At 32.0% G+C, this 26,712-nt stretch overlaps 2 protein-coding genes and 1 long non-coding RNA gene across 14 annotated transcripts; 2 read left to right on the top strand and 1 right to left on the bottom strand.

Annotated features, from left to right (window-relative positions):
* The first annotated feature begins 215 nt into the window (after positions 1 to 215).
* On the top strand, positions 216 to 3,412 carry LOC107946058 (uncharacterized). Of its 12 annotated transcripts, none has more exons than XM_041106833.1 (6): positions 226 to 535; positions 1,016 to 1,098; positions 1,314 to 1,416; positions 1,593 to 1,670; positions 2,077 to 2,241; positions 3,148 to 3,412. In XM_041106833.1, the coding sequence occupies exons 2-6, from the start codon at positions 1,049 to 1,051 to the stop codon at positions 3,172 to 3,174; spliced, it is 423 nt and encodes a 140-aa protein (XP_040962767.1). In that variant the 5' UTR covers positions 226 to 535; positions 1,016 to 1,048; the 3' UTR covers positions 3,175 to 3,412. The 12 variants fall into 12 exon arrangements, 11 of the variants coding, with proteins under 11 accessions (XP_040962768.1, XP_040962767.1, XP_040962766.1 ...); XM_041106836.1 differs by having other exon boundaries at positions 237 to 535; positions 2,125 to 2,241; XM_041106834.1 differs by having other exon boundaries at positions 216 to 1,098; positions 3,151 to 3,412.
* Positions 3,413 to 8,098: 4,686 nt separating this feature from the next.
* On the top strand, positions 8,099 to 10,244 carry LOC107943206 (receptor-like cytosolic serine/threonine-protein kinase RBK2). Its single transcript, XM_041106831.1, has 6 exons — positions 8,099 to 8,829; positions 8,922 to 9,082; positions 9,173 to 9,237; positions 9,379 to 9,511; positions 9,614 to 9,760; positions 9,855 to 10,244. The coding sequence occupies exons 1-6, from the start codon at positions 8,184 to 8,186 to the stop codon at positions 9,921 to 9,923; spliced, it is 1,221 nt and encodes a 406-aa protein (XP_040962765.1). The 5' UTR covers positions 8,099 to 8,183; the 3' UTR covers positions 9,924 to 10,244.
* A 13,096-nt stretch (positions 10,245 to 23,340) lies between these two features.
* Positions 23,341 to 24,656, bottom strand: LOC121224138 (uncharacterized). The gene is made up of 2 exons (XR_005921680.1): positions 24,408 to 24,656; positions 23,341 to 23,474 (listed from the first exon to the last, which is right to left on the bottom strand). It is a non-coding gene; the product is annotated as an uncharacterized lncRNA (long non-coding RNA).
* Between the last annotated feature and the right edge of the window lie 2,056 nt (positions 24,657 to 26,712).

Here is a 26,712-nt window from a genome sequence, read left to right as displayed (position 1 = left end):
CGCCGCTAAAGGTAAGCAATAGCGGCGTTTATATAAAAACGCCACAAAATAATTTTACTTTTAAAAAATAGCCCCTTTTAGCATAGCATAGCAAAACGGGGTAATTTTGTTCAAAATGAATTTTTTTGCGGCACTTTTATGAAAAACACCGCTAAAGGTAAGAAATAGAAAAAACGCCGCAAAAATCATTCACTTTTTAAAAAAATGGTGCAATTTTATCCCTAATTTTTCCCCTGAAACCCCAAATTTTTCCCCCTAAAAATATCCCTCCTTCCTTTCTCATTTTCCTCTGATCCAAACAAGAAACAACGAACTCGCCTTCAACCTTCTTCTTCAAACCAGCTCCCCTCTCGTTCAACCCCTCGTCGTAATCTCCTCCTCTCCTCTCCTTACCCTTTCTAAATCAGGGTTTATTAAAACCCTCAATCAGATCTATAAATAATTGCCAAAACCTAAAACCTTTTACCAACCTTATATTTTTTTTTATCTATTCTCCTCGTTAAGGGTTTCCGGCGTTCTCAGTTTCTTTTCAAATGTAATTTAATTTCCTTTTACCAATCTGGACTTTTCTAGACTCAAGCTACTTTCATGTGTAGAATTTTTAGGTTTGAATTTCTTCATCGACATTGGATTTCTGGTTTAGATTATCATATTTTTTTTATTTATTTGAAGTTTTCTGAATTTGGACTTTTCTAAACTCAAGTGCTTTAACATTTAGAATTTAATCTGGAAATGCGAGATTATAATATATATATATTTTTTTCAATTTAATCTATTGAGTTTAGTTGAAAATTTGTGGAATTATGTATTACTTGCTTTATTTTTTTAATAGCTTATACTGTTAGTGAATTAGATAGATTTACTCCCTGTTATACCTATATCTAAGTTGAAATTATATATGTCTTTGCATTCCAAATATGAAAAATTGGAAATTAGGCATAGCCTATTGAAATTGGTGTTTTGATATGAATGTGTTATGCTTCTATTTGTGCAAATCTGTATCGTACCATGGTAGGATATTCAACATTTGAGTTTGTGTTGAACAAATATGCAATGGAAGTGCTTTGTAGGATTATCAAAGGAATTCTCACCAATAAGGTTTGGTTTACATGATTTTTTTATGTGCAATTGTTTTTACTATCAAATTCATGCTCATATTTTAGTTTAATAGCTTTTCATTTTTGAGATGGTTATAATGGGGGTTTTATTCTACCAATCAGTTGGTGGGTCTTTTTTTTTGGTCCTTTTTCATTTTCTGCTTTTTTTTTTCTGGTTTTGTAATGGTGAATGCAGCATGATTGATGGTTTTGCAGGGGAAGTTCTATTAATAGGTATTTACAATGGAAGAGTGGTAAGGTTTGGAGCAAGTCATTTTCAGCTGGGGATGATTCTTGTAATTCTTGTTCTGAATTGGAGGTAATTTGCAATAGCTAATTTTATTATGTTCCTTAAAATTTCCAAAATCCAAATTATTATGAGGGGAAATTGTTAGTTTTACTAAGAGAGAAAGGGTTTTTATTATGAATTTATGATATATTTGTTTAGGTTTGTTGAAAAGAGTTTTAGATTCTGAAATCATGTTGTTATACCAGGATGGTAAGTCCCATGAAAGGAGTGGACAAGAGACAAATCAACAGATGTGTAATTATAAATACCAGCTTGAGCAAGAAGTAAGAGCATTCTAATTCTATTTCATTATTTTTTTTTTGCGTATTTGTTCGAAAATCGGTTTCTCTAGAAAATTTTCCCTTTCTTATGTTTTTGTCCCCCCAAAACGATGGAGATTGCAAGAAGTAAGGGTTTTTGAACTCGTTTTTAGTCTTCGAATTTACATCACTCTCGCTCCTCGTCTTTATAAATCTTAAGCTTATCGAGGGTTGATTTGATGTATTCTATTAGGAAGCAAAGAAGCATCGGCATAACAATAGACTTTTAAGGGGAGACATATGAAAACATGAAACACATTGTTTACTCGTTGAGAATTAACGGTTTTGCTAATGAATGACATGTCGTTATCATGATATACATGTTTTGATTTTCATTTTTTTCTTATCGGTAACAGCCAGCTTTGTGCAGGATTTATATCTCATTCTCATGAAACATGCTACCACTTGGGTGATACAGGTTAAAAAGTTGCAGCAGCAGTTGCAGGAAGAGACCGATTTGCACTTAGCTCTAGCAAGTGCTGTTGAACATTTTGGTTCACCTTCTTCTAGTTCTCCAGGCAAGCTTCCAGATAAGGTCAGTCTGGAATAATCTCAGTAATATTAATTATTTGAATAATTTTGTTTTTTTTAATTTACATAATTCAATTTTACTGAAGTTATTTATTAAATTTTTAGAATTAAAAATGGAGGGTTTGATTCTCACAATATAGATTAAAATACTTATAAATGTCGATTTTTATAATAATAAAAACCTAATTAGATCAATTTTTGAAAAATTTATAGGAATAAGTTGATTTTATAAAAACGCTTCAACTGTAAAAAAAAATATTGACGTTGATATAACCAGAAGTATTTTTTTTGCTTTTCACCTAAAAATGCTTATGACGGGAAGTGTTTTTGTTAAAATGACATATTCCATATATTTTTCAAAAATCAGCTTAATCAAATATTTTTTAAAAAAAATTGACATTTATGAGTATTTTAATCTAAAATATGAAAGAAAGAAAAAATGTTGGAAGGTTCCATTGCCATTTGCCAGTAGGTTTGATGATAGGAGATGACGTGCCTTGACTCCGATTCATCATGCACAATTTGGTGGTGTTGTCCACCAACCTTCCGCTTATGTTGTTTTCATTCCATTTTATTGCATGAAAAAGTATATGGTAAAATTAAATGAATGATATGAGTCAATTTCCATTTTTCTAATATTATATTGCATACCAATTTTTAACCTTTGAAAATACAGAATAATATTAATTATATTGCATACCAATCTAAATTGAATTATTTCTGTAAATTAAAAAAAGGAGCTTTTATATAGCATAGCTATTCTCGAGATTACCGTAGCAAAGTTAGAGCAGGAATTTGTTTATAAATTTTCCCCTCAAACATACCTTATTGAGGCACTTAAAATTTTTATAGATTTCTGAAGAAATGTTCCTTATTTTTGGGTTTTTACTTGCTTTTTATTTGTTTACAGCAAGCATTACACCAGGGACTGTGTTGATTTTGTTGGCTGGAAGGTTTATGGGGAAGAGAGTTGTTTTCTTGAAGCAACATACTTCTGGGCTCCTTTTGGTCACCGGTGGGCATTACATATTTTACTGCTATCCTTGTCTCGTCATTGATTTGCTTACTGCTTGAAAATATTGGATGTATGATATATGTTATTCAATTGCGAGCTGGATATATGAACATGTTTGTTAAAACCCTTGTTATTGATTTATTTTAATTTTGATTTTAAATTTTTATTTTTACTTTAATATATACGACAACTTGAGTTCTAACTTTTGGATTTTAATTGTGTTATTAATTTATTATTTTAAATTCTAAAACTAAATTCATTAATTTTTATATGTAGTTTTAAAGTTAAAATTTTCATAGAAAATTTAATTTAAATAATATTTTTATTTATTCTTCAAAGTATATTTAAAGTTCAAATTTAAAAAATAAAATAAAATATAATATTTATCATAAAAATAAATATTATTTGATTAAAATATTTTTTTAAAATATTATGTTTTTAGTGGCGTTTTTGTGAGAAGCATCGCTAAAGGTTTGTTCTATAGCGGCGTTTGTGGGAAAAGCGCCGCTAAAGGTCTTGACCTATAGCGGCGTTTTTGGAAAAAGCGTCGCTAAAGGTCTCGACCTATAGCGGCGTTTGTGGGAAAAGCGCCGCTAAAGGTCATGATCTATAGCGGCGTTTATTTCTAAAAACGCTGTAAAAGTTTGCGGCGTTTACAATAGCGGCGTTTTTTGCGACACTTTCAAAAACGCCGCAAATACTTTTAGCGGTGCTTTTTAGCGTCGCTAAAGGCATAAAAAAACGCCGCTAAAAACCTGTTTTGGTGTAGTGTATATAAGTTAAAATAATAAAGTTTCTTCACCCTTGAAGTGAGAAAGATAAGAAAACTGGAGAAAAATTTCAAGTTATTTGGTCTCTCAATTGTAAGTTAATTTCAAGCATTCTTTTTGTATTTTTTTTATGTTTTTGAGGCCATAAGAACTTGATTTAGCTAGCCCATGTATAATTTGTAAAACTGTTAAAGTTTTTGAAAATTTTCATTGATGGTTTCTTGAAGAAATTGATGTTAAATTGTTAGATTCTAAGCTTAGATGTGAAAAAGGATTAGATTGTGAAATTTAATTGTTAGTTTTGTAAAAAATGACTAAAGTGAATAAATTGCAACATTGATGCAAAATTTTAGTAATTATAGATAGTAGAGGGTCAAAATTGATAGAAAAAGGACTAAAGTGTATAAATTGCAACAAGGATGTAATTGATATCGGTTTCGAAATCGAAGCTCAAAATTGGAAGATATTGCTATTTCGGTTTTAGGGACTAAATTGAATAAAATGAATAACTTAAGGGACATTCAAAAAATGAAATTGAACTGGTACATGCATATAATAGAATGTTTAAAAGTGTTTTATATTTATAAATTAAACTAGATAATTGTATAAATCAGAAATTGAACCAAACTGAAGATAATCAGGGAAAAGCAAAAATTATTGATTAGTCTTTAAAGTCTAGTTTATTGTTGTTTTGCCAAGTAAGTTCTTATGGAACTTATCTAAATTATTTTTTGAATTGTATTTGTTTCAATTGTATGTTTATATTTGAGTGAAAATGTGGAAATTGGCATGTTTGGCTATTTATGGACTAAATTGTAAAACGTGAAAATGTTGGCTATACGGAAGGGTACAAGGTAACGATACGAAATTGATCAGGGATTTACATGATGATATGAGATCCAACATTTGTTGCGGATTCTTAGTTATATGTATAGTTGGTTTAGCTTGGATTGGTAACATTGATACAATGTTAGCTTGTGTGAGCAAATTTATAAAATGTCAACTTGTGTGAGAAGATTCATAAATGTCAGCTTGTATGAGCAACCCTGACCACTGCCAACTTGTGTGAGCAAAATAGTATTGTATATTCGAGTTCAATTTACTATAGTTCTCTGGGGTAAAAACTTAACCTAATGAAATGGGAAATATTGAAATGGTTTAGATACAAATTGAATCATATATGTTTCTAATGTTAGTTGTTATATATATGATCATTGTTACAAGTTTATTTTATAAAAGTTTACTACCCAATTAATTGTATATGATGTAATGCATTAGCTATCTCAACATATGCCAAAGAATGCCAAATTGAATTATTATCATGTTATATATTTAGTTTATTGAATTGTTAAGGTAAGTAAAGTAAATTTCATACGAACTTACAGAGCATTCATTATACTTACCCTGTTGTTTTCCCTTCCCTTGTAGATTTCACATTGTGGAATAAGTCAAATGGATCATTCAAAGCTCACGCTATCCCATTTTTGAATCGATCACTTTTCAATCATTTAAAGTTTGGAATTGTGACATGTACATAGGTATCATATATTTGTTAAGCTTTGAATGTTAGCCGTGGTTTGAAACCTATCTAATGCTTGATCTTGGCAATGTTAATGCTTAATTGAAATGGTTGGTTTTGGTAAATATGTTTGAGTTATGTTTAGTGATTTAAAATAGCATGTTCGAATGATATGAAATTGAATAAGTTGAAATGGTATAAATTATGATAAATGGAACTTATATTGCATTGTTCATATAGGATGGTTTGTTTTAACAAGTTTTTGGTATGGTATGGTTAAGTTGAAATTGAGTGTTTGAATTTGTTAGGTAGAAGTCTTTTGATATAGGAATTTAGTGGATTGCCTATGATGCCACGACTTCACAACCTGAATGTCGTGACATTAACTATTTTATTTTGAAAGCTTAGCAATATGGTCCTCGATCAGGGAAGCTTGTATTTGATCTTCAATGTCGTGACACCAAACTCTAAAAGTCATGACATTGACCTTAAATGTTTGAAACACTTCACAGATTAACTCTTGTTTGATTTAGGGATGGTATTGGGCTTTCATAAGCTCATGTAAGACTTGAGAATGAATGAATAGTGTACTTATCATTTATAATGCATGTATTTATTGGTATAACGAATCAAATTAAATGTTATATGATTGTGGTTGCTCCGGCAACAAGTGTAGCATTCCGTAGGTCGGACTTAGCGATCAGGTCGGGCGAGGGGTGTTACACCCGACCCATTTAAAAAATGAGCCTTATTTTTTGTTCAAACTTATTTTTCGAGTCTAGATTTTTACCTAAATCCTCTCACTTAGTTTTGGAAATATTACAATACAAAATTGAATATTAAATTTAGCTATTTCCAAAATTTAATGCGACAGACATACTATCACATGTGAAATACCATGTCAACTTATTGTTTCCAAAATTGGATATTAAGTTTATTAAGTTTAACTATTTCCAAAATTTAATGTGATAAACATATTAACACATATGAAATACCATGTCAACTTATTGTTTCCACATATTACTCACAAAAATCAACCGACGGATTTAACATTTATCATTTTTATCAAGAATGAAATTTCAAATTCGGAAAGTATAGAAACTAAGAATGATCAAATTGGAAAACATAAACTAAATTTGCAACTTTACAAATAGTACAAGACTAATATCAAATTTTAACAAAGCACACTTAACTGCTACCATTTGAATTATGATTGAAATCTCAAAATTTGAAAAAGGCATATAACTTATTTGGCCCTCCAACTTTACAAAAAAAGTCATTTTAGCTCTCCATTTATTTTTTTTCTCTTTTAGCCCTTGAATTTATATTATTTATCAAATCACCCCAAAATGGATGAAAAAGTTAACACTTGTTAACTTTATTAATGTGGCATCCACATGTATGCCACGTTAGCAATTAATTAATTTTTTAAAATTTAAAAAATACTTTTAATAATTTTTAATTTTTATAAATTTTTTGAATTTTTAAAATTTAATAAATTAATTAATTGCTAATGTGACTTTCATATAACAATTCACGTATATGTCACGTATCTAATAGGGCAAGTTTAAGGGTTAAAATTAAATGAGCTATTTTTTTTAAGTTAGAGGTAAAATAAATAAAAAAAATATCAAGACTAAAGTAGACGAAACTAAAGCTTTGTTTCATCCTCCTTCCCTATTTTCAATACTTCAAACTTCAAACACTTTCCCCCGAGCTGTCCATATTGCAAATTCCACGCCAGGAACAATTTCGAGGGAATTGAATTAACGTCTTCAAAAAACGTCAAATTCTACGGAAGTCGGCCAAAACGCGATGCGGCGTATAGCCAAAGGAATAAACAAGGTTACCGGACATTCCCAGAGTGTGAACGGCATCGTTAATAACAAGGAACAAGAATAACTATGTAGACATACAATAGAAAGCAAAGCAGCCATTGAAAATTCAAAATAAATGCAACACAACAGGTTATTATTATTAGCATGTTTAGGGAGTAACGTGTAAGGATATACTCTCGGGCCACCTTGTTAAACAATGACGACTAGAAAAAGGAGGGAGAGTGTACAAAGATTGATTGTTGTTTTAGAAGGAGAAAAAGTCACCGCCGCCGACAAGACAGGCATCGTACCACTGGAGAAGGCTTCGACGTACATGAGTAATAATACGGTGGATGAGATTTTAGTTCTCACCCTTCTCTCCGTCGATTGTTCCGGACCATCTTCCAGCAAAGGTTTTCGTGGAGATCATAGGTGCAATCATACATGTGAAGATGATCCCCGCGTCAGGTTCCTTCGTGATCAAGTCAACCAAAAAAAGGAGAATTATAGGCGAATTTTGAGACCCTTCTATGAGAGATGCAAAAGCAATGGAGTAAGTCTTCTTCTAGCTGTTCCTTGGTGTCTACTTAAAAACTTGAACACAAGTCCTTTGTCACGGTTCAGTCGATTAATAGTATAAGCGAATTTAATGTCTGTATTACAGGTGAAGTTTATGGTAAAAGTTGCTGCAGGCTACCAACCAAAGGATATCATAACAGAAGAGGCCAACAATGTTGGTGCTACTTGGATTATTATTGATAGGTTAGTTTTCTCCAATTTCTCTTGTATATTAGCTAAGTAGGAGATTATACTCTGAAGTGTCAAATGTTTCGTCCATTTTATTCTTGCAGTTGTTTTACCAAACACTTAACTTTCCGGTTGAGTGGCACCGGATGTAATGTATCACTGGTGAGTGATGAGGATAGAGCCATTGTTGATGATCATTGGATTGCAGAGGATGAGTCATCAGAATGTTCTACGCTGATGGAAGTAATACATAATCCCAAGTCTCCAAAGCTGATAAAGGGATCAACATCGAAAGAGAAGATGGTCATTTGGCCAAGCACCGGTAAGGAAATGAAGCCAGAGCCACTTCAAGAAAACGAAGCCGGTCATAATCTTCCTTGTAGTAACTTCAGCTCAAGAGTTTCCGCGGCTGATTTTACAGTAAAAAGGCCGCAGGAGCTAAGTTGGGAAGAGATTACACAAATAACAAAAAGGTTTTCAACAAGGACTAGGAATGAACATGAGAAAAATTATAGCACCTATATTGGATACTTCGACCATCAATCTGTATTTGTAAAGAGGTTTGTTCCACACTCTGGATGCATTCTTGAAGCAGAAATGAAAGCAGCCTTGTTTATGAACCATAAGAACATAAAGGTTATTACGGGTTTCCATCAGAGCGAAAACGGAACAATTTTGATCTTTCCTCTCCTACAAGGAATGTCATTAGATAGATACATTTGGGGTGAGTGTACTCCTCCTATATGTATAACCCTTCCTTTTTAAATGTTCACTATGACCATTTTAAATTTGCTAAAGGCTTCATTCCTTTTACAGGCTCGGAAAGAAAGAAGTTGAAATTTCAAGCCAGACTGAATATTGCCATAGCTATAGCACAAGGCGTTCGATACATGCACGAAGAATGTCCACAATGGCCAGTTGTCCATGGCGACTTGCGGCCCCAAAACATTTTTCTAAGACTTGATTTGCAGCCTATGGTGAAATACCTTAAAACCAAAATCTCTTATGCAGGGTATATCATCTTCTTATCCTCTGATCTTGATGTTTCTTTTCCTTAATTTGGTTAGATTTTGGGTTTTGGAAAGGCTACATGGCTTCACAATGAACAACTATCCTTTAACTCCAAGAATGGGTATGCAAGATTCACTCTATATTCTGATATATATATACACACACACACACACTCATTCACACACACACCTTCATCATTAGGGCAACTTGCTTTATTTGTTTTCTTGGGCAATAATCTAAAATTAACTTCTGTTGATAAAAGGTTCCTCAAGGATCCTTTAGGTCACGAAACAACAGAACTAGTGAAATGCGATGTCCTATCGTTCGGGATTCTGCTATTGAGACTGTTTTGCCGGACATCGGCACCTGAGGATGACAAAAGTTTAGTTGAGTGGGTTAGTGGTCAATTCTTTGTTTATTGTTCGAGTTCGATACTAGCTCTCTTTCAGACTTATCAATTCCAATAACATATACGGTACATAATTCGGGAATGATAGGCTCGGCCTTTGATGCTACAAAGAAAATTCTATGAGCTATTAGAGGAAGACTCAGAGTGGTCAGACCTACATGGAATTTATAGAGTCATGACTGCTGCAACTGCATGTACAAGGACCAAGCCGGTTTCTCGACCCTATATGAGTCAGGTATTTATATTCTACACAATGAGAACCCTTCCTTGAATTACAGCTATGACTTATAAGTGACCCTTTGTTTTGTTTAAAACACCAAATCAAACAGGTAATCAGCATTCTTAAAGGAGAGAATTTTTGTTACATGCAAACATCTCCATCAGACAGCAGTATATAAGGAGGGAACCATGAATTCTTCAAAGGAAAAGGCAACCATTAGCAAGGATATAATCACAGCAGTCAGAACTTGCTGTAACATTGACACAAGGGAAGAAGAAGAATTAGAACAATTTAAAAAATAAAAAAATAAAAAAAGGGGGGGTTTGGCCTATATGAGACATATAGAACCAAAGGTGGGTGATGGCATCTTCTAGCTTTAGCAACTCTTGAGTTGCAGACAATTGTGAGTGATTGAATGGATATTTACATCATTATCATCTTTGTAAACTTGTTACTTTGTTCATATAGTACAGAAAGCAAAATTTTTAATTTCAACAAAGTTTCTTATCAAATTACTGAGTTAACTGGATTTGTTATAAAGACAACTTACTGTTCTTTGAAGCTAGCAAATGAAAGGAATGCCTGAACAGAACCATTATTATTTTTTGTATACGCTTGAACTTAATGGTTATCTATACACCTATATATAAAAAGAAAGGTCTAAAGGACCTTCCTTGTGATGAACGTGGCTCTCTCATACATTCTCCATCTCTTTTCTTTTTTTCATTTTAAAAAATTGTTAAATTTCATCTTTGCCCCTCTAATATGCTTAAATTTGAAATTTAATCTATACATTTTAATTTTTAACATAATTTGTTCCGTATATTTTTTAATGTTATTAATTAGTTCAAATAATTAATATATTTAACTTTTCGGTTAAAACATTATGTGGATATATATAATTTGAATACTTCAAGAGTCTTAGAGACAGACGCATGACTTCCTATTTCTTTTAGGTTGTCAGTTCTTATCTTTCTCTGGCAGTTTTAGAAAAATAGTTAAATTTCAATTTTAGTCTCTCTATTATGCTTAAGTTTGATATTTAATTGCTACACTTTAATTTTTATTGTAATTTGATCCATGTAGTTTTATAATGTTATTAGTTAATCTAAATAGTTAACATCATTAGTTTTTCAATTAAAACAATACATGTACGTAGCTTTTATTTTGCTTAGGTTTGCCTTGCTGCTTCTTTTTTTATGTTATAAACAATGTCTTTCAGTTTGAGCCCTTATACTATGTTAAAACTTGGGATTTAATCTATATATCTTATTTTTTATATAATTTGATCCTTCTACTTTTATCATGTCATTTTTTAGTCTAAATATTTAATATTGTTAATTATTTCAATCAAAATACTGATGTTAATTTTTCTTAGGAATACTATTCCAATAAAAAGATTTATTTTATCAAGATGACTTCAAATGAATGTTTTTAAGAAAAAAATTATATAAACATTTTTAGTATTATTTTTATTGTTACATGACTATCAGATTTTTTTTATTTCAAAATGTTACACCAGTAAATTTAATAGAAGGATTTTAATAGTAGTGACAGTTGAACCTAAATTTTTAAATAAAAAATAGATGGTTTAAATTTTTGAAAATAAAAAGAGGATTGGAGTATATTTTAACTTTCAAATTTATACCCTTAGTTTAATACAAATAAATAATCAACCCAACGCTATGAATAATATTAGTGTACATAAATGAACAATACTTAATTTGCATAGTATTATTTTTTATTATATAATTTTAATTATATTATAATTATTTATTGTATGATTATAGAATTTTAATATAAATTTATTAAAACAATTGTAATGACTGAATTTATTTTTTACTAATTAGAAGTTTTGATTAAAGATAATTTTTTTAAAAAATGATTTAATGATAAAATGATTAGATAGATCATTATAGGTTAAATTATTGTTATATGATCCCTCTATTATGTTTAAATTTAAGATTTAGCATCTATACTTTAGTTTGACAAAATTTGGTTCTTTTACTTCTATTATTATTTGTCATTCAAAATAGCCAATACCCTTAATTATTCCAGTTAAAATGTTGATACTTATTTGTTTCTTAAAAAAAACACATTTCAATTTATTATGAATTTATTATACCAAATCCTTTTTTTTGGAAAAATATTTTTTATAAAAAAATTCACTTCAACATTTTAACTAAAATGGTTGAAGATATTAATCATTTAAACGTGGTTATAAAAATAAATAATTAAATTATTCGAATGTCAACATATTAAAAATATAAAATATAAAATTGAAATCTAATTTTGTTTTATAATCACTAAAGAAAACAGGGGCACATTTTCTTACAACAATCCTTTTGAATAAATATAAAAATAGTTCAATAAACATTAAATAATACAATAAATTAGTATATGTATCATGTTTGTATTTAGAACTTCAATACTTTTTGTTAGAGTTTGCATGACCTGAATTTCACCACTTGTTGAAGAAATAAATATAGTTGCAAAATAAGGGGAACTGTGGCGGGCTTTAGCCTCGGGCCGCAACTGGAAGCGCGGTACAGACCATACCATACAAGGTGAGAGTGTATAGAACTACGCTTCTATTATTTGACTTTGATTGGAACAGGGGTTTTCAACCATTAAATAGAGGTAGTCAAAACTCCTCTTGTATCATTCGGTTTTTAACATTATTGAATTTATTCTCCTCTACCTGTGATTTTTTTCCCGAAAGAATTTTCACGTAAAATCGGTATGTTCTTTTTTTTCGTTTTTATTGTTTTGCAATCGTTCTACTATCAATATTTATTATAACATTTTTAATGATTATTTTGGTAAAAATGAAATAAAATACATATTAGGATTTAATAGTTATATTCTGGTAAACACGTTACCTTATATTAGGCCCAATTCCACAATGTTAATGCAAAGCACATTGATAATTGTAAACCACTTATGTTGGCTTTCATGTTTTAGATTTTTCTTTTCTAAAATAAATGCGTATTGTTGCATCATTTTTCAAGCAAAAATTGTGTACAAATACACTGGGTATAGGTGTTCCAAATTTCCGGCGGAAAACTATTGAACGCCGTTGTCAGCCACAGAGGGGTAGCCGGAACAGCCTGGAGCCTTGGCCCCTTGGTCAAATAGTAAAATTGTTATATAAAACCCTCAATTAAACATTTTAATCCTTTAGTTATATAAAAAAATTTAATTTTGTCTTCTCTAAAAAATAAATAATTTAACTTAAATATTTTTAACACAATATATTTATTTTTGACTTCTTGAAATTTTATAATTTTATTTCAATCTCCTAAAAATACTTAGTTTCTCTCCTGATCAACCAATAGCATTTATAAATCTATCCAAAATAAGTTAAGATTTATTAAATGAATTAATGTTTATCAGATCAAATAATAAAGAGTTTAATATTTTTTAAATTGATTAAAAATTTTCATTTAAAAATTCAGTTTGACTCGACTATAAATTTAATCCATATTAATATAATATCAACAATTTCAAACCAAGGAAAAATAAGGTACCATATGCCCCCGTTAATTCTAGGGATCTATCCAATTCCCTAAGGTTGAGAAAAAAATGGATAAACTGTAAAAATAATCATTTTTGTTTGCTTCATATTACATTTTAGTTATTTATGTTTGAAATGTTACGTTTTAGTTACTTACGTTATCGTTTTGTTACGAAGTGGTCACTCTACCGTTAAGCTCCCTAACGGCGGTCCTACATGGCAGCTACTTACTTTATCGTTTTGTTACAAAGTGGTCACTCTACCGTTAAACTCCGTTTCCTCCCTAACGGCAGTCCTACGTGGCAGTCCAAATGGATTTTAAATGCCAACTTGAATGTCTAGTTACTGAGATGAAAATAAGTTTTTAATTAAATAAATTTAATTTGGACTTCCAAGTTGGCATTTAAAACTCATTTGGACTGCCACATGGGACCACCGTTAGGGAGGCAACGGAGCTTAACGGTAGAGTGACCACTTCGTAACAAAACGATAACATAAGTGACTGAAACATAATATTTCAAATATAAATAACTAAAATATAATCCAAGTCAAATAAAAGTGACTATTTTTATAATTTATCTAAAAATATTCTGTTTTGAGAGATTTTATTCCTGATCCAAACTTCAATTATGGGTGAAATGAAATAGATTTGACAATTTTAAATATAAAAGGAAAATACACAAACGAGGATTGTCTTATATATCTAGAATCAATGTACAAAAGGATTCCAAGCATGTGAATAATCTATTGGTTATGTTTATCATGTGGGACTTTAGTCATGATATTCTAAGCATACTAACGGCAATGGTTAACATTTGATGCCGTCACGACTCCTTAGGTTCCCATGCATTTGGCACATGGACGACATGCAGGAACTTTGCAATTAGATTAAAAAAATACACCATCTTTTTTCCCTTTCACATTTTCAGTCCAGTTTGAAATTTTAGAAAAAAGAAAAGCACTCTACCCAAAGATAAAGCATGAAAAATATAGTAATGAGATTAAATTACCTTTTTATTATTAAATGATTTAATTTAGTTTTTTATATTAAAAGAATAAATAAGGTAGATTTTAATAAAAACTTTTACTATTTCAAAATAGATATATATATATTATTTGCAATTCAATTTCAAAAGAAAACCTATTTGTAAAACAATAAAAGCTTTAGAAATATTAATTCTATTAAATAGTAGATGATCTTTTTAAAAACAATAAATATGTTAAAATTTAATCTTATTTAATTTCTTTTAATAATACTGTGATTAAATTGGTTCATTTAATAATAACCTTTTTTTTAGTTGATAAAAGGAGGACCAAAGCCCAAAACAAAGTTAACTAGCATCAAGTCTCAGAAAACTACTCGAACAACATCTACAAGCAACAACGACCAAACACTGTAGGAGGCATATCAAAAACTAGAATTTTTCATCCATACAAGAGTGCAGTTTGGCTAGCCAATCGACCACATTATTCTTCTGTCTCGGCACATAGTTTAGTGAAGGCAACCAATCTTACCCCTTTCCCTTATTTCTTGAACTAGGCAAAAAAGTAGATGCAGTGCAGAAACACCATGATTAATCATGTCCACAGATGTAAAAGAGTTCGACTCAATATATATCTTACGAATACCTTTACCCTAAGCCAAATCGATACAATGAATCAATCCCCAAAGCTCTGCTTGATCAATGCTACAATTCACAAGAGCAACTGAGAATCCAACACACCAATTCCCTAAACTATCTCATCTTACACCGCTGGCACTTACGAAATTCTGGTATGGTTTCCAACTACCATCAGTGTTAAGTTTGTACCAGTCAGCCTTTGGATTTTCCCAACATAATAACACCTCATGCTTCAGTTTCGTTATATCTCAAACTCTTAGCAAATAAGAGAATTCCTTAATAAGGCACCAAGCATCTCCATCTTACAATTCAACAGCTCACGTATATAAATCCGCATATATATATGTGTGTATGATAGTCCACTAATACAAAGGAATAAAATCGAAGATATAAATGAAAGTGTCTCAGTGAACTTAGTAAAAGATTCATACACATGGTCACGGGTTTTTTCTTGATGATTCCAAGGTCCAATATTTTTTGCGGACTCAAAGATACATATGACACAGATTTAGCCTAGACTGGTAATCTGATGTCGTTTTAAAGGTTTAACCTAGACCAGTAACCTTACATGTATATACAGCCATGACCAGGCTATTATTGTGTTGATAAAGGTATAGCTCGGACGGGTAACCTGACACATCTGTACATGGTTAGCTCGAACGAGCCTTTGATGTGAAGTGTTCCTATGTTATGAGTTCTTTTACAATGGACTTATCGGGATGATTCAAGTTGACATTTCGCTGATCTTATATTCATGATTCAATTTTAAGAATTCAAGAGGACTATCTTTCACAAGATTTAGTATGTCTATTATCCAAGAGTCCGTCAAGAATTAGCGTTAAGTCAAGAATCAGCAATGACTATCTGCTAAATAAGAATTTAGTAGTGACTCCTTCAAATAAGAGTCTTATAGCAACTATCTATTAAGATTGAGTTCACAAGTAAGAAACCGCCTATATGAATATATGATGATAATTCCGCACATAAAGATCCACCAGTATGTGTTAGCCAAGCTCAAGACCACATATATAAGATTTTATGTGTATATATGTATGTAAAAGCTTGCTACGTGTGAATCCCCATGCATGAGTTCTCTGAGGTCAATCCGTCGTACGTTAGTCCGCAATGGTATAAATCACTAAGTTATATTACGTACATTTTGCAAGCAAAAAAGCTAATGATTCATTTTGTAAGGAACCAGAGCGAATGGGTAAACGAAGTTATTCTGCATTGTAGCTTATAGCATGAGTGATTGCAATAAAGGATTGTAACAGTGCTGAAAGTGTACAGATTATTAAGTTGAGCCAACGTAAGGGGGAAAATAATAGTACCCAAGAAGAAGTGCAAACTATAATGGTGTAAATGATGCTAAACAAGAGATCAAACCCATGAAATTCTAACTTATAGTTTCATAAATGTATGAAATATTAGAAACTCACTAAGTTTCGTTGTGCTTACTTAGTTTTGTTTTGTCTTCCAAGTATAATGGTTTATATGAGGAGCTAAAGAGGGATCAAGCCAGAATTCGCTCAAGTTCAAACAAACATGTGTTCTTATTTGTAAATGCATATAGCAGGGTGACCTAGAGGTCAAGCCTCAAGGTCTAAATTTTTTATAGCTGCGTATGAATTGGGTATAATTATTCTATGATGAGTAATTGTTCAAATGTTGAAAGGTCATTTTTTTAAATCTTTTCATAAATTCGCATTTTAATAACTTAAACTAGGAATTTGTAACTATAACGCTTTATTTTGGTAGATTAGTTAGTTACAAATTTGATAAGAGGGTTTCAGGTCATTTTAAACAATAAGTTAAGTATTTTTTTTTAAAATTCTTAGTTGGTTGTCTTAGTCCAGTTAGTATGATGTGACTCTTTGTATTCAAACCCGTCAATCGGGTCAAGTATAGTGTGTTACAAAATTATCTTGTTCATGAAAGACCACATGGCCCAACCGAATTGGCCTATTACTTGGAAAAATTGAACACCCCATCTACATAGCTTGGGAAACAAGGAAAGTAATATTAGAAAATTTGCAATCTTTGAAGATCTATAATCTTAGAAAATTTGATTTGTAATCTTAAGAGATTTAATTTGTAGATTGCCTTTAATCTTGGCCATTGATATATTTTAATCTGTTTTGTTGGATCTAGGGAAGCTCAACTATAAATAAATACCTCTCCCCTAATTTGTAATCACTTCATTCTTAAGTTAAGAAATTGCCTAAGGTGGCACGGATTATGAGAATCAGAGCAAAGGTTTTGAATGTACTATTTGAGATATTGAAATAAGTTGTCGATCAAGTTAAATCAATAGAAACTCGTGGAAGGGCCAAGAAAGCAAGTTGATCAAAGTACATGTCGTCGACTTTAGAAGGACGAGTGGTCACTCTCGAGGAATCCATGAGGGACGTAAGGGAGACACACGAGGAAGTCGAGGGAAAACTCACTAATAGGTTGGAATCATGGAATCATTAAGGAGTAGTTCAATGACTATAAGTTGGAATCTCTTGGTTCCACTGAGAACAAAATGATGGGAAGGGATGATGCTCTTGAGGCTATGGTGATGACCTTAAAGGAAGAGATTGCGGAGCTCAAGGGTGAGCTCGCAATCTACAAGGTCGCTCTGGGTAATGGGGTGTTTATTGCAGCATCCAAGCCCAACATGGATGTCCCCAAGCTAAAAGAATTCAAGAGGACAAGGTTTGTAAGAGATATGGACAACTTCTTGTGGGGAATTGAGCAATACTTTTGTGCCAAAGGCATCATGGAAAATGCTACTAAGGTAAAAACTATTGCCATGTATTTCACTGATGTCACTTTGGTATGATGGTGTTGTAGTTCCAAAAGGAATTCAAGGCATATTTTTACCTTGAGTATGCTGAGGATGAGGCTTCGGCAAAATTGCGTCGGCTTATGCAACAAGACACAGTTAGGAAGTGTGTGCGGGAGTTCGGCGAACTGATCCTCTAGATTTCTGATATGGGCAAGAAAGAGGCATTCTTCTCCTTTATGGATAGACTAAAGCCATGGGTGAAACAAGAGTTGCAATGTTGAAGAGTTTAAGAGCTTACCAAAACCATGACCATAACAGAATCTTTTATTGGGCTTGTTCTAAAGAAAGACAAGCTTGAGTCTTCCAAGCCCAAATTCAAACCAATGGGCAATGTTGAGGGATACAAAAACAAGTTAACAAAGACTGGAGATGGTAAGACTCAAACTTTTCATAAATCCAAGTCCAAAAAGCCATGGGAAAAGAATAAGAGACGACCATTAACCCATTTCATTTGTGATGGCCCGTATATATGGCATCGATAGAACTATTAACACAACTTTGAGAGATTATTATTCTGTCGAGAAATAGAGAGAATTTATTCTAAAATTTTACATATATTTTTCTGGAATAATAGTTCTTCCAGTTTCTAAAAAGAAGAGAGAATTTTTGTTTTCACCCCAAAAGGAGAGAACACTTTTTCTAGTTCTGTGTTTTAATCCAATCCAATTTGTTCGAGCCCACACTCAAAGAAGTTCATGGTACGAGAATAGCGAAGAAGATCATTTGGTTGAAAGTCAGGAACAACGAACATCCATTAAGCCAAAAACACATGTACGACTTCAGTTAAGGTTTATTGCTATAAATATCACAAATCGGGTTGGTTTTCAAAATATTATTTTTTTGTTATGCAAGAAAACCATTATCAAACCGAGATTTTTCCAACACAACCCTGATCACTGTCAACTTCTGTGAGCAAAATAGTCTCATGTGGCCGAGCTCAATTTACTACAGTTCTCTCAAGCGAAATCTTAACCTAATGAAATAGGAAATATTGAAATGGTTTAGATACGAATTGAATCATATATGTTTCTAATGTGAGTTGTTATATATACAATCATTGTTACAAGTTCATTTTATGAAAGTTTACTAACCGATTGGTTGTACATGATGTTATGCATTAGTCATCTCAGCATATGCCAAAGAATGCCAAATTGACTTATTATCATGTTAAATGTTTAGTTTATTGATTGTCAAGGTAAGTTAAGTAAGTTTCATATGAACTTACTAAGCATTCATTATACTTACCCCTGTTGTTTTCCCTTCCCTTGTAGATTTCACCTTGCGAAATACGTCAAGCGGATCTTTCGAAGCTCACACTATCCCTTTTCTGAATCCGTAGCTTTTAATCATTTTAAGTCCGTATTTGTGGCATGTACATAGGTGTTTTACAAATGTTACCTTTGAATGTTGTATATAGTATTAACTTACCTAATGCATGATTTTGGTAATGTTAATGCCTTGTTGAAATGGTATGATTTAGTAAATGGTTTGAAATGTGTACGTGATAATTGAATTAGCATATTTGGGTATGAATTGGTAGTGACAAGTTGGTATTTGGATGACTGATTGATATACATATTTGTGAACTAGTTTTTGGATTTGCATATGGCTTAAAATGCATGAATCGGCATTTGGGATGCCTAGATGAATGGTTGTATTTTGATTAGGATGTTAAGACATATAGGGCACATAAATTAACATATTTTAGAATGGTTTGGTATTGGCAAATGATACGTGTTTGGATAGTTGATTGAAATGCATGTCATGGAAATGAAATACCTAAGCTTAATTGGTGAGTTTGGTTTGAATATCTCGTAAGGAAGTTAAGTTGAATGTTTAAGCTTATTTGGTATGAAATCGAACATGTTTTGGATCTTTTGCATTTGGTGTTTGGTGTATGTAATGTTAGGTATGGTTGGAATCATCGAAATTGTAACATCCTCGTTATGCCTCGGAGTTAGGATCAGTGCTATGTTGGGTTAGGAATATTAGAGAATTTGGAAACGGATTAAATAGGAATTTTAGAGTGTTAGTGTAGAAAATAATTAGACTCGATAAGGAATTAAAAATACTTTTGAGACAAGAATATTAATTTGGAATGTTGACTTAGTTGTAAGATAATGGAAAGTATTGGGGGAAAAGTGAGGAAATTAAAAGTTTGAAAAGATTAAATTGAATTAGAGGAAAAAAGAGGAAGGACTAGAAGTGGGATTATACCAAAATAAAATATGATTCATACACGGTATTATGAAGAAAGATGAATGGTAGAATAGTAGTTAGTTAATAAGATAATTATGGGCTAAATATGTTAAATGGTAATTGGTGGGCTAAATTGGTAATTATCATTTTGTGATTAAAATAATAGGATATTTTTATAGAATGGTATAAAAAAATCATCCCATTATCATCTTCAATCCACGCGACTTTCATATTTCACCTATTTCAACTTTTTATTTTATTACAATTATGTCCTTCCACCATTTTTAAGCTTTTCCAAGCTCAATTTCTTCAATTTCTTTCATGATTTCTTAGTAAAATCAATAGAGAAGCCTATTGGCCTATTTAGTTTCATGAAAAAAAGAATCAATAGCTTAAAGGTGAGAGAAAATAAGAATTAGGCTTTGATTTCAAGTGATTAAGGTAAGGATAATAGGTTTCTACATGAAATTCATGTTAGTTTTATTGAAATAGCATAGATGTAACATCCCGAATTTTGGGCCTAGAAGAAATAGGTTTTGAACAAGGGAACAGTTAGAAGGCTATACATAAATAATTAGTTGTGCAAAGAAGTAACATAAATGAATGTCTGCTTCAGTAGTTAAGTGATTTAGGAGTGTTTGGGAATGTTTGAGAAGCCTAGGTTCAAGTCTTAGCTTTTGCAAAATTTTTAGTTTTGCTCTTAAATGAATCTAGACACTGGCATATAGGTCTTATAAGTAATAGTGTTTGTTTTATATCACAAAAAGAGTTTGTGGTCAAGTGGCAAGGTGGTGTGTTGTGTAACTGTGAGGTTTGAGGTTCAAGTCCCGGGGTGTGTAATGAATTATTATTTTGCTACTTGAGCCGTGTAAGTGGCAGTGTTGGAGTGAAATACTGCAGAAAGAAGTTTGAAGTTTGAATTGGTCATGGAGGAAGTTGAGGAGGAAATGGTGGAGTGATAAGGGGAGAAAATTGAGGAGCTGTTGAGAGGAGGAGTTGTGCCGAATTTGGACTCTAGCACTCTAGAAAATTGGGCTAGGGGGTAATGCCAGTGTCGAATTAGTCATTTGGTTGTTGAGGTTTTCAGTATTGAAGTGTATTATTTCATTCGCAGTTGAAATTTTGGTCAGTTTCGGTTTTGTTTGGCTTTTCTTTCTCCCCTTCTGTTTTCTTTATGCCTATTTTCACAAAGGATCTTGGGAACCTCTCGGGTTTGTTCATCTGCCTTCTCCTACTTTCCCTTTTATTCTTTTGTTGGAGTGACCGAATAGGTGTTTGGTATCCTATCTACCGAATCCCTATCCCTTTCTTCTCTTTTGTGCCGAACCTTCGCTGCACTTCTCTTTTTCTCCTTTTTCATTTTTGTGTAACAAGTATTATCGACTACCGGTTTTTCCTCGAGCAATGGTATGGTGCAAGCGTTGTAAAGTCGTTGAAATCATCCTCTCATCCCTCAATCAAGATAGGTAGGCTAGTATTCTTATATGAGGGCCGAATTTTCTTGGTACTATATTTGATTATGTGTGGATTTCAACCACATGAATAAGCAATATTGATTAATGTGTGGTAGTATTGCAGATATCTATCAGCAAGAGTGAATCAGTCGACATCGTTTGCAAGTGGCTAAGCAATTCCTTTGTTAGTCGAGGCAAGTAATAGATTGGTTTTGATCAAGGATGTTTAGAAGGAGATTAGCCTTTCCTGTTTAGCATCTAATGGAAAACATGTTTGAATGCAGATTTAGGTGTTCGCGGATTTAGGTGCGCCTTCGCAATCAGGGTGTAATCACACCCTCTCTATTGCGAATCGGCAAAAGCCAAAAAGCTGAAAACACGGAAATCGAGGCCACATGAGCGTACAATCGCTCGTGCGAGAAAATCTAGCCCACGAGACTGGGCGTAGGATTACTGAGGCCTCCATGGGCGTTTTCATGGGTTTGGGTCGTAAAATTACCGAAATACCCTTGATGGGTAAAATTACTAAAATACCCTCGATGGGTAGAATGACCGAAATACGTTCGATGGGTAAAATTACTGAAATACCCCCGAAGGAAAAAATTATCGAAATACCCTCGAAAGGTAAAATTACTGAAATACCCCTGAAGGGTAAAATTATTAAAATACCCTTGAAGGGTAAAATTACCAAAATACCCCTGAAGGGTAAAATTACCTAAATACCCTTGATGGGTAAAATTACTGAAATACCCTCGATGGGTAAAATTACCGAAATACCTCGAAGGGTAAAATGACTAAAATACCTTCAAAGGGTAAAATGACCAAAATACCCTCGATGCGTAAAATTACTAAAATACCTTCGAAGGGTAAAATGATCGAAATACCCCTGATAGGTAAAATTACTAAAATACCCTCGATGGGTAAAATGACTGAAATACCCTCGATGAGTAAAATTATCGAAATACCATCGATGGTAAAATTACTGAAATACCCTCGATAGGTAAAATTATCGAAATACCCTCGAAAGGTAAAATGACTGAAATACCCTCGACGGGTAAAATTACTGAAATACCCTCAAAGGGTAAAATGACCAGAATACCCCTATAGGATAAAATGACCGTTATACCCCTAGGAAATGAAATGATTGTTATGGCCTTTTGCTATGTATGACCGTTTTGCTTTATGATATTTATATGACTATTACTGAACCTTAAACCCTAAACTCTAAACCCTAAACCCTAAACCCTAAATACCCTCAATAGGTAAAATTATCGAAATACCTCCAAAGGGTAAAATTACCGAAATACCCTCGATGGGTAAAATTATCGAAATACCCTCGAAGGGTAAAATGACTAGAATACCCTTGATGGGTAAAATTACTGAAATACCCTCGATGGGTAAAATTACTGAAACACCCTTGAAAGGTAGAATGACCAAAATACCCCTATAGGATAAAATGACCGTTATACCCCTAGGAAATGAAATGATTGTTATGGCCTTTTGCTATGTATGACCATTTTGCTTTATGATATTTATATGACTATTACTGAGTATGACATATTGTGTAACACCCCTTAACCCCGAACCGTCGCCGGAACAGAATTACGAGGCATTACCGGACGTATCGAACGATTTACAACAATTCTTAAATAAATAACCAATATATTAAAATAATTCATAAAATTTATTAGTTTGTTTACCAAATGACTTCATTTTTTTTTATAAAAATTTCGGCAGCATTTCTGCTTATTTTTACATAAAACCCCCTGCAAATTAAAACCATACAGTTCCCAAATATCACCAATTCAACCAATTCATTTCACATTCACATTTTCTATTCTAAATACTTCTAATCAAACTCAATCTACACAATATCAATTTAAAATTTAACAATGTACTAATTAGATAAAATAGATAGACTTCTTTCATTAAAATCCATAAACTTTTAATACTAACATTTTTAACCATTATATATTAAAACATAATAACCTTTATACACAATCTATGTACATGCCACCTTTACCAAAGGAAAAATACATCACCAAGTTTTGCCGAAGCCGGGATTAATCTGGATGCTGAACCAGGACCTTTGACTTCTATCGACCTGCGCACGGAAACAACCGTACGCTGAGTAATTCATACTCAGTGGTATTACCATAATTCAAATTATAACAATAATGTACATGTAATGCATAAATCGTATATACAATTTAAATTCAATATTTCAACAATAGCAATTCATCAACCAATATCGTATATCCACAATTTGAGTTTGAATAAATCATGAACCTTAGGTTCATTTCTCAATCTCATTTCACATTTCAATTCACAATTCAACTTTTTCATATCATTTCAATAGCTCGTTTGACCAACTCGTTCGGTTTATCATTTCATCATTTACCCTATTAACAAAACTCGGACTTTGGCGGATACACGGATCCAACCAAACACACCAGAATGGCACCCAGTGCCTCATCGGATAGTTCGAAGCAATAGTTGACACCCAGTGTCTCATCGACAAAGCCGAAGAAAGTTGGTACCCAGTACCTCATCGAATCTATCCGAAGAAATATAGTGACACCCAGTGTCTCATCGACTCGAGGTCGAAGTATCCCTGAACTCTTCCAATCCTATGGCATGCCAACTATATCCGACTCAGCCCGACTAGTTAATAGGGTATTTAAATCACATATATTCTCAATTCAATCACAATTTCTCACACTTTCAATTCAATCATTTTTCCACCTTCAATCAATAATTATTTCACAAATTCACACATTTTCACAACTCAATACATTTCCATACAATTTAATACCATTCACAATTCGATTCAAATTCATTTCCCGCTTTCAATCAACAAACAATTCAAATATTAATTCATATAAACTATTCAATTTAATTCCCACTCATAATAATAATAATAATACTAATAATAAATTAATACTAATATTATACTTACCTCACATTTCATTTACTAGACACATAAATTAAAATTTAGCATTTAATAATAAATAACTTGAATTATAGTAATACAAACCGTTATTCTCCCGTTTTAGTCCTCGATAACTTTCTCCTTTCCTTTTGACGCCGATGCCTCGGGTTCTTTGTTAGCTACGAAAATAATAATTTGTAATATTAATTACAACACTAATTATAATAAATAATTGAATTTCTATTCAATTTCTTCCTAATTCTCAATTTAATCCTAACTAAATTCACTTACTTTCCTAATTCAATTCACACTCTATTTCTATTCAAATTTCATCCAAACTAAAATTTAACTATCAAAATTTCAGCATATTTTGCTAATTTCGAATTTCCCTCAATTTAGTCCCTAAAACATAAAACTTATAGTTTCTTTTACAATTTAATCCCTTTTTCAATTCTAACTTAAAATTCCTTCAAGCTAATCCCTAATTCATCTCTTTTGTTCAACATAAACTATACTTGAAAACCTATGAACTTACAAAATATCAACTTAATTCCATCAAAACTTTGTTTTAAAGCTTTTAAAACATTAGAATTAAGAGAAAATGGCTAATTTGACTTACCAATCAAAACTTTAAACCTTAAACCTTCAATTTTTCCTTTTTCTTTCTTTTTCTTCTTTCTCCCCTGTTTCTTCTCTGTTTCGTCTTTGGCTATTCTATTTCTTTCTTCTTTTGTTTCTTTTATTCTTTTATTTTAACTTACTTTACTTTATTTCCTTTATTTTATTTCTTTTGTTTTCTTTTATTTAATTACTTTAATATAATAATTAAAACAAATATCTATTTAGTAATTAAATATAAGTATTACAAATGTATGTATTTTATTAATACACTTGTATTAAATATCACCATACATTTATCTTTATTTAATTTATTTCTTAATATAATATTTATAATATAATTAATTTAATAATATCCTTTATAATTAATTTATATATTTATATAAATAAATAATATAAAAATCTAAGATTTTTACAATGTTATGCCGCCTCAACTTCCAAATGTGGCTTAATTGCCCATTTGGTCCCTCTTATTTTCTTTTGATCTATAATTAAACTTTTACCCTTTATTCAATTTAATCATTTTTCCTAATTATTCTTAATTAGATTAAATTCATCTATCTAAAACTTAATTAAACATACAACTAGTCTCGTAAATATTTCTAATAATTATTTTCGGACTCAATTTACTAAGACGGAGGCCCGATATTATACTTTTTCGATGCCCGTGAATTTTGGGTCATTACATTGCATACACGTATGACTTATGAAATGACATACTGCATAGGGTTGGGATTCTGATATAGGGGAAATGTACTGAATTGGTGGCTTTGCCACAAATACTGTTACTGGCAGCTTTGCTGCGATACTGATACTGGCAGCTCTGCTACGTTACTGTTACTGGCAGCTTTGTTGTGTTACTATTACTGGTAGCTTTACTGCAATATTGATGTGTTGGCTGGGTGGGTCAATTTTATCCCTAAATGGTGTGTTGGTGGTATGGAGTGGTGTGTTGGCTAGACTGGGATAGGTTGCATTAGTGCATTTGTACTGATTACTGTTTTGGGCTAACGCCCACACTGTTACTGTATTAGGCTAAGGCCCACACTCTGATAATGTATTGGGCTTTGGCCCACACACTGCTACTGTATAGGGCTCAGGCCCAGACTGATTTTGTATGTTGCATGTCGACTGTTTGGTAGAGGATTACATACTGAGTTTTCGTAAACTCACCCTCTTTTCTAACTGTGCAGGTAATCCTCAGCCATAAGCGGTTCGGTGCTGCGAGGGTCTCGGAGGTGGCCATATAATCACTGTTATCCACTTTAGCTTTTATTTTCATTTTAGTTAATAAGTTGGGTTTTATTTTTGTAATAAGGCCTTTAATTTGGTTTTAAATTTTAATTGGGGTTTTACTTTCATATTTTATATTGCTAGTTGATTGAAAACAGATTTTTTTTCAAAATAGTTACTGTTTTCAAAGACACGAGCTTTAAACGTTAGAGTTTTCAAAATGCTTCCGCGTTTTAAATCAACTTAATATAACAAAAATTTGTTAACAAAGCAAACATATGATTATGTGCTCCGTTTGTTATTAATAAGAGGTTTTCAAAAAATAAGAAATGGGTTCATCAACAAGCTAGTTTTCGAGAGACACTTCAAGGTGACACACCAGATACGGCCATAACGCCTAGGTCAAGTTTGGGGTGTTACAATAAACATGTTAATTGATTATGATTTTGACAAATAGATGGTATATTTTTTTGATATGTAAATGAAGAAAAAAGGAAGAAAGGTGAATGAGTGATTGAAGAAAAAGGAAAAGAAGTTGCCAAAGAGTGGTAGTAGTAGT

Source organism: Gossypium hirsutum, chromosome D12, assembly GCF_007990345.1.
Source record: "Gossypium hirsutum isolate 1008001.06 chromosome D12, Gossypium_hirsutum_v2.1, whole genome shotgun sequence".
NCBI lineage: Eukaryota > Viridiplantae > Streptophyta > Magnoliopsida > Malvales > Malvaceae > Gossypium > Gossypium hirsutum.
The sequence above is the reverse complement of the archived record's forward strand: the minus strand, read 5'-3'. Positions and strand labels throughout refer to the sequence as shown.

Excerpts from the sequence above, each read along its gene's own strand:
- LOC107946058 (XM_041106833.1), top strand. The coding sequence starts at position 1,049 with ATGCAATGGAAGTGCTTTGTAGGATTATCAAAGGAATTCTCACCAATA. Across the intron at positions 1,099-1,313 it reads AAGGAATTCTCACCAATAAG|GGGAAGTTCTATTAATAGGT; the intron begins GTTTGGTTTACA and ends ATGGTTTTGCAG. Across the intron at positions 2,242-3,147 it reads CAGGCAAGCTTCCAGATAAG|CAAGCATTACACCAGGGACT; the intron begins GTCAGTCTGGAA and ends ATTTGTTTACAG.
- LOC107943206 (XM_041106831.1), top strand. The coding sequence starts at position 8,184 with ATGTTTCGTCCATTTTATTCTTGCAGTTGTTTTACCAAACACTTAACT. Across the intron at positions 9,083-9,172 it reads GACTTGATTTGCAGCCTATG|ATTTTGGGTTTTGGAAAGGC; the intron begins GTGAAATACCTT and ends TAATTTGGTTAG. Across the intron at positions 9,512-9,613 it reads ACAAAAGTTTAGTTGAGTGG|GCTCGGCCTTTGATGCTACA; the intron begins GTTAGTGGTCAA and ends CGGGAATGATAG.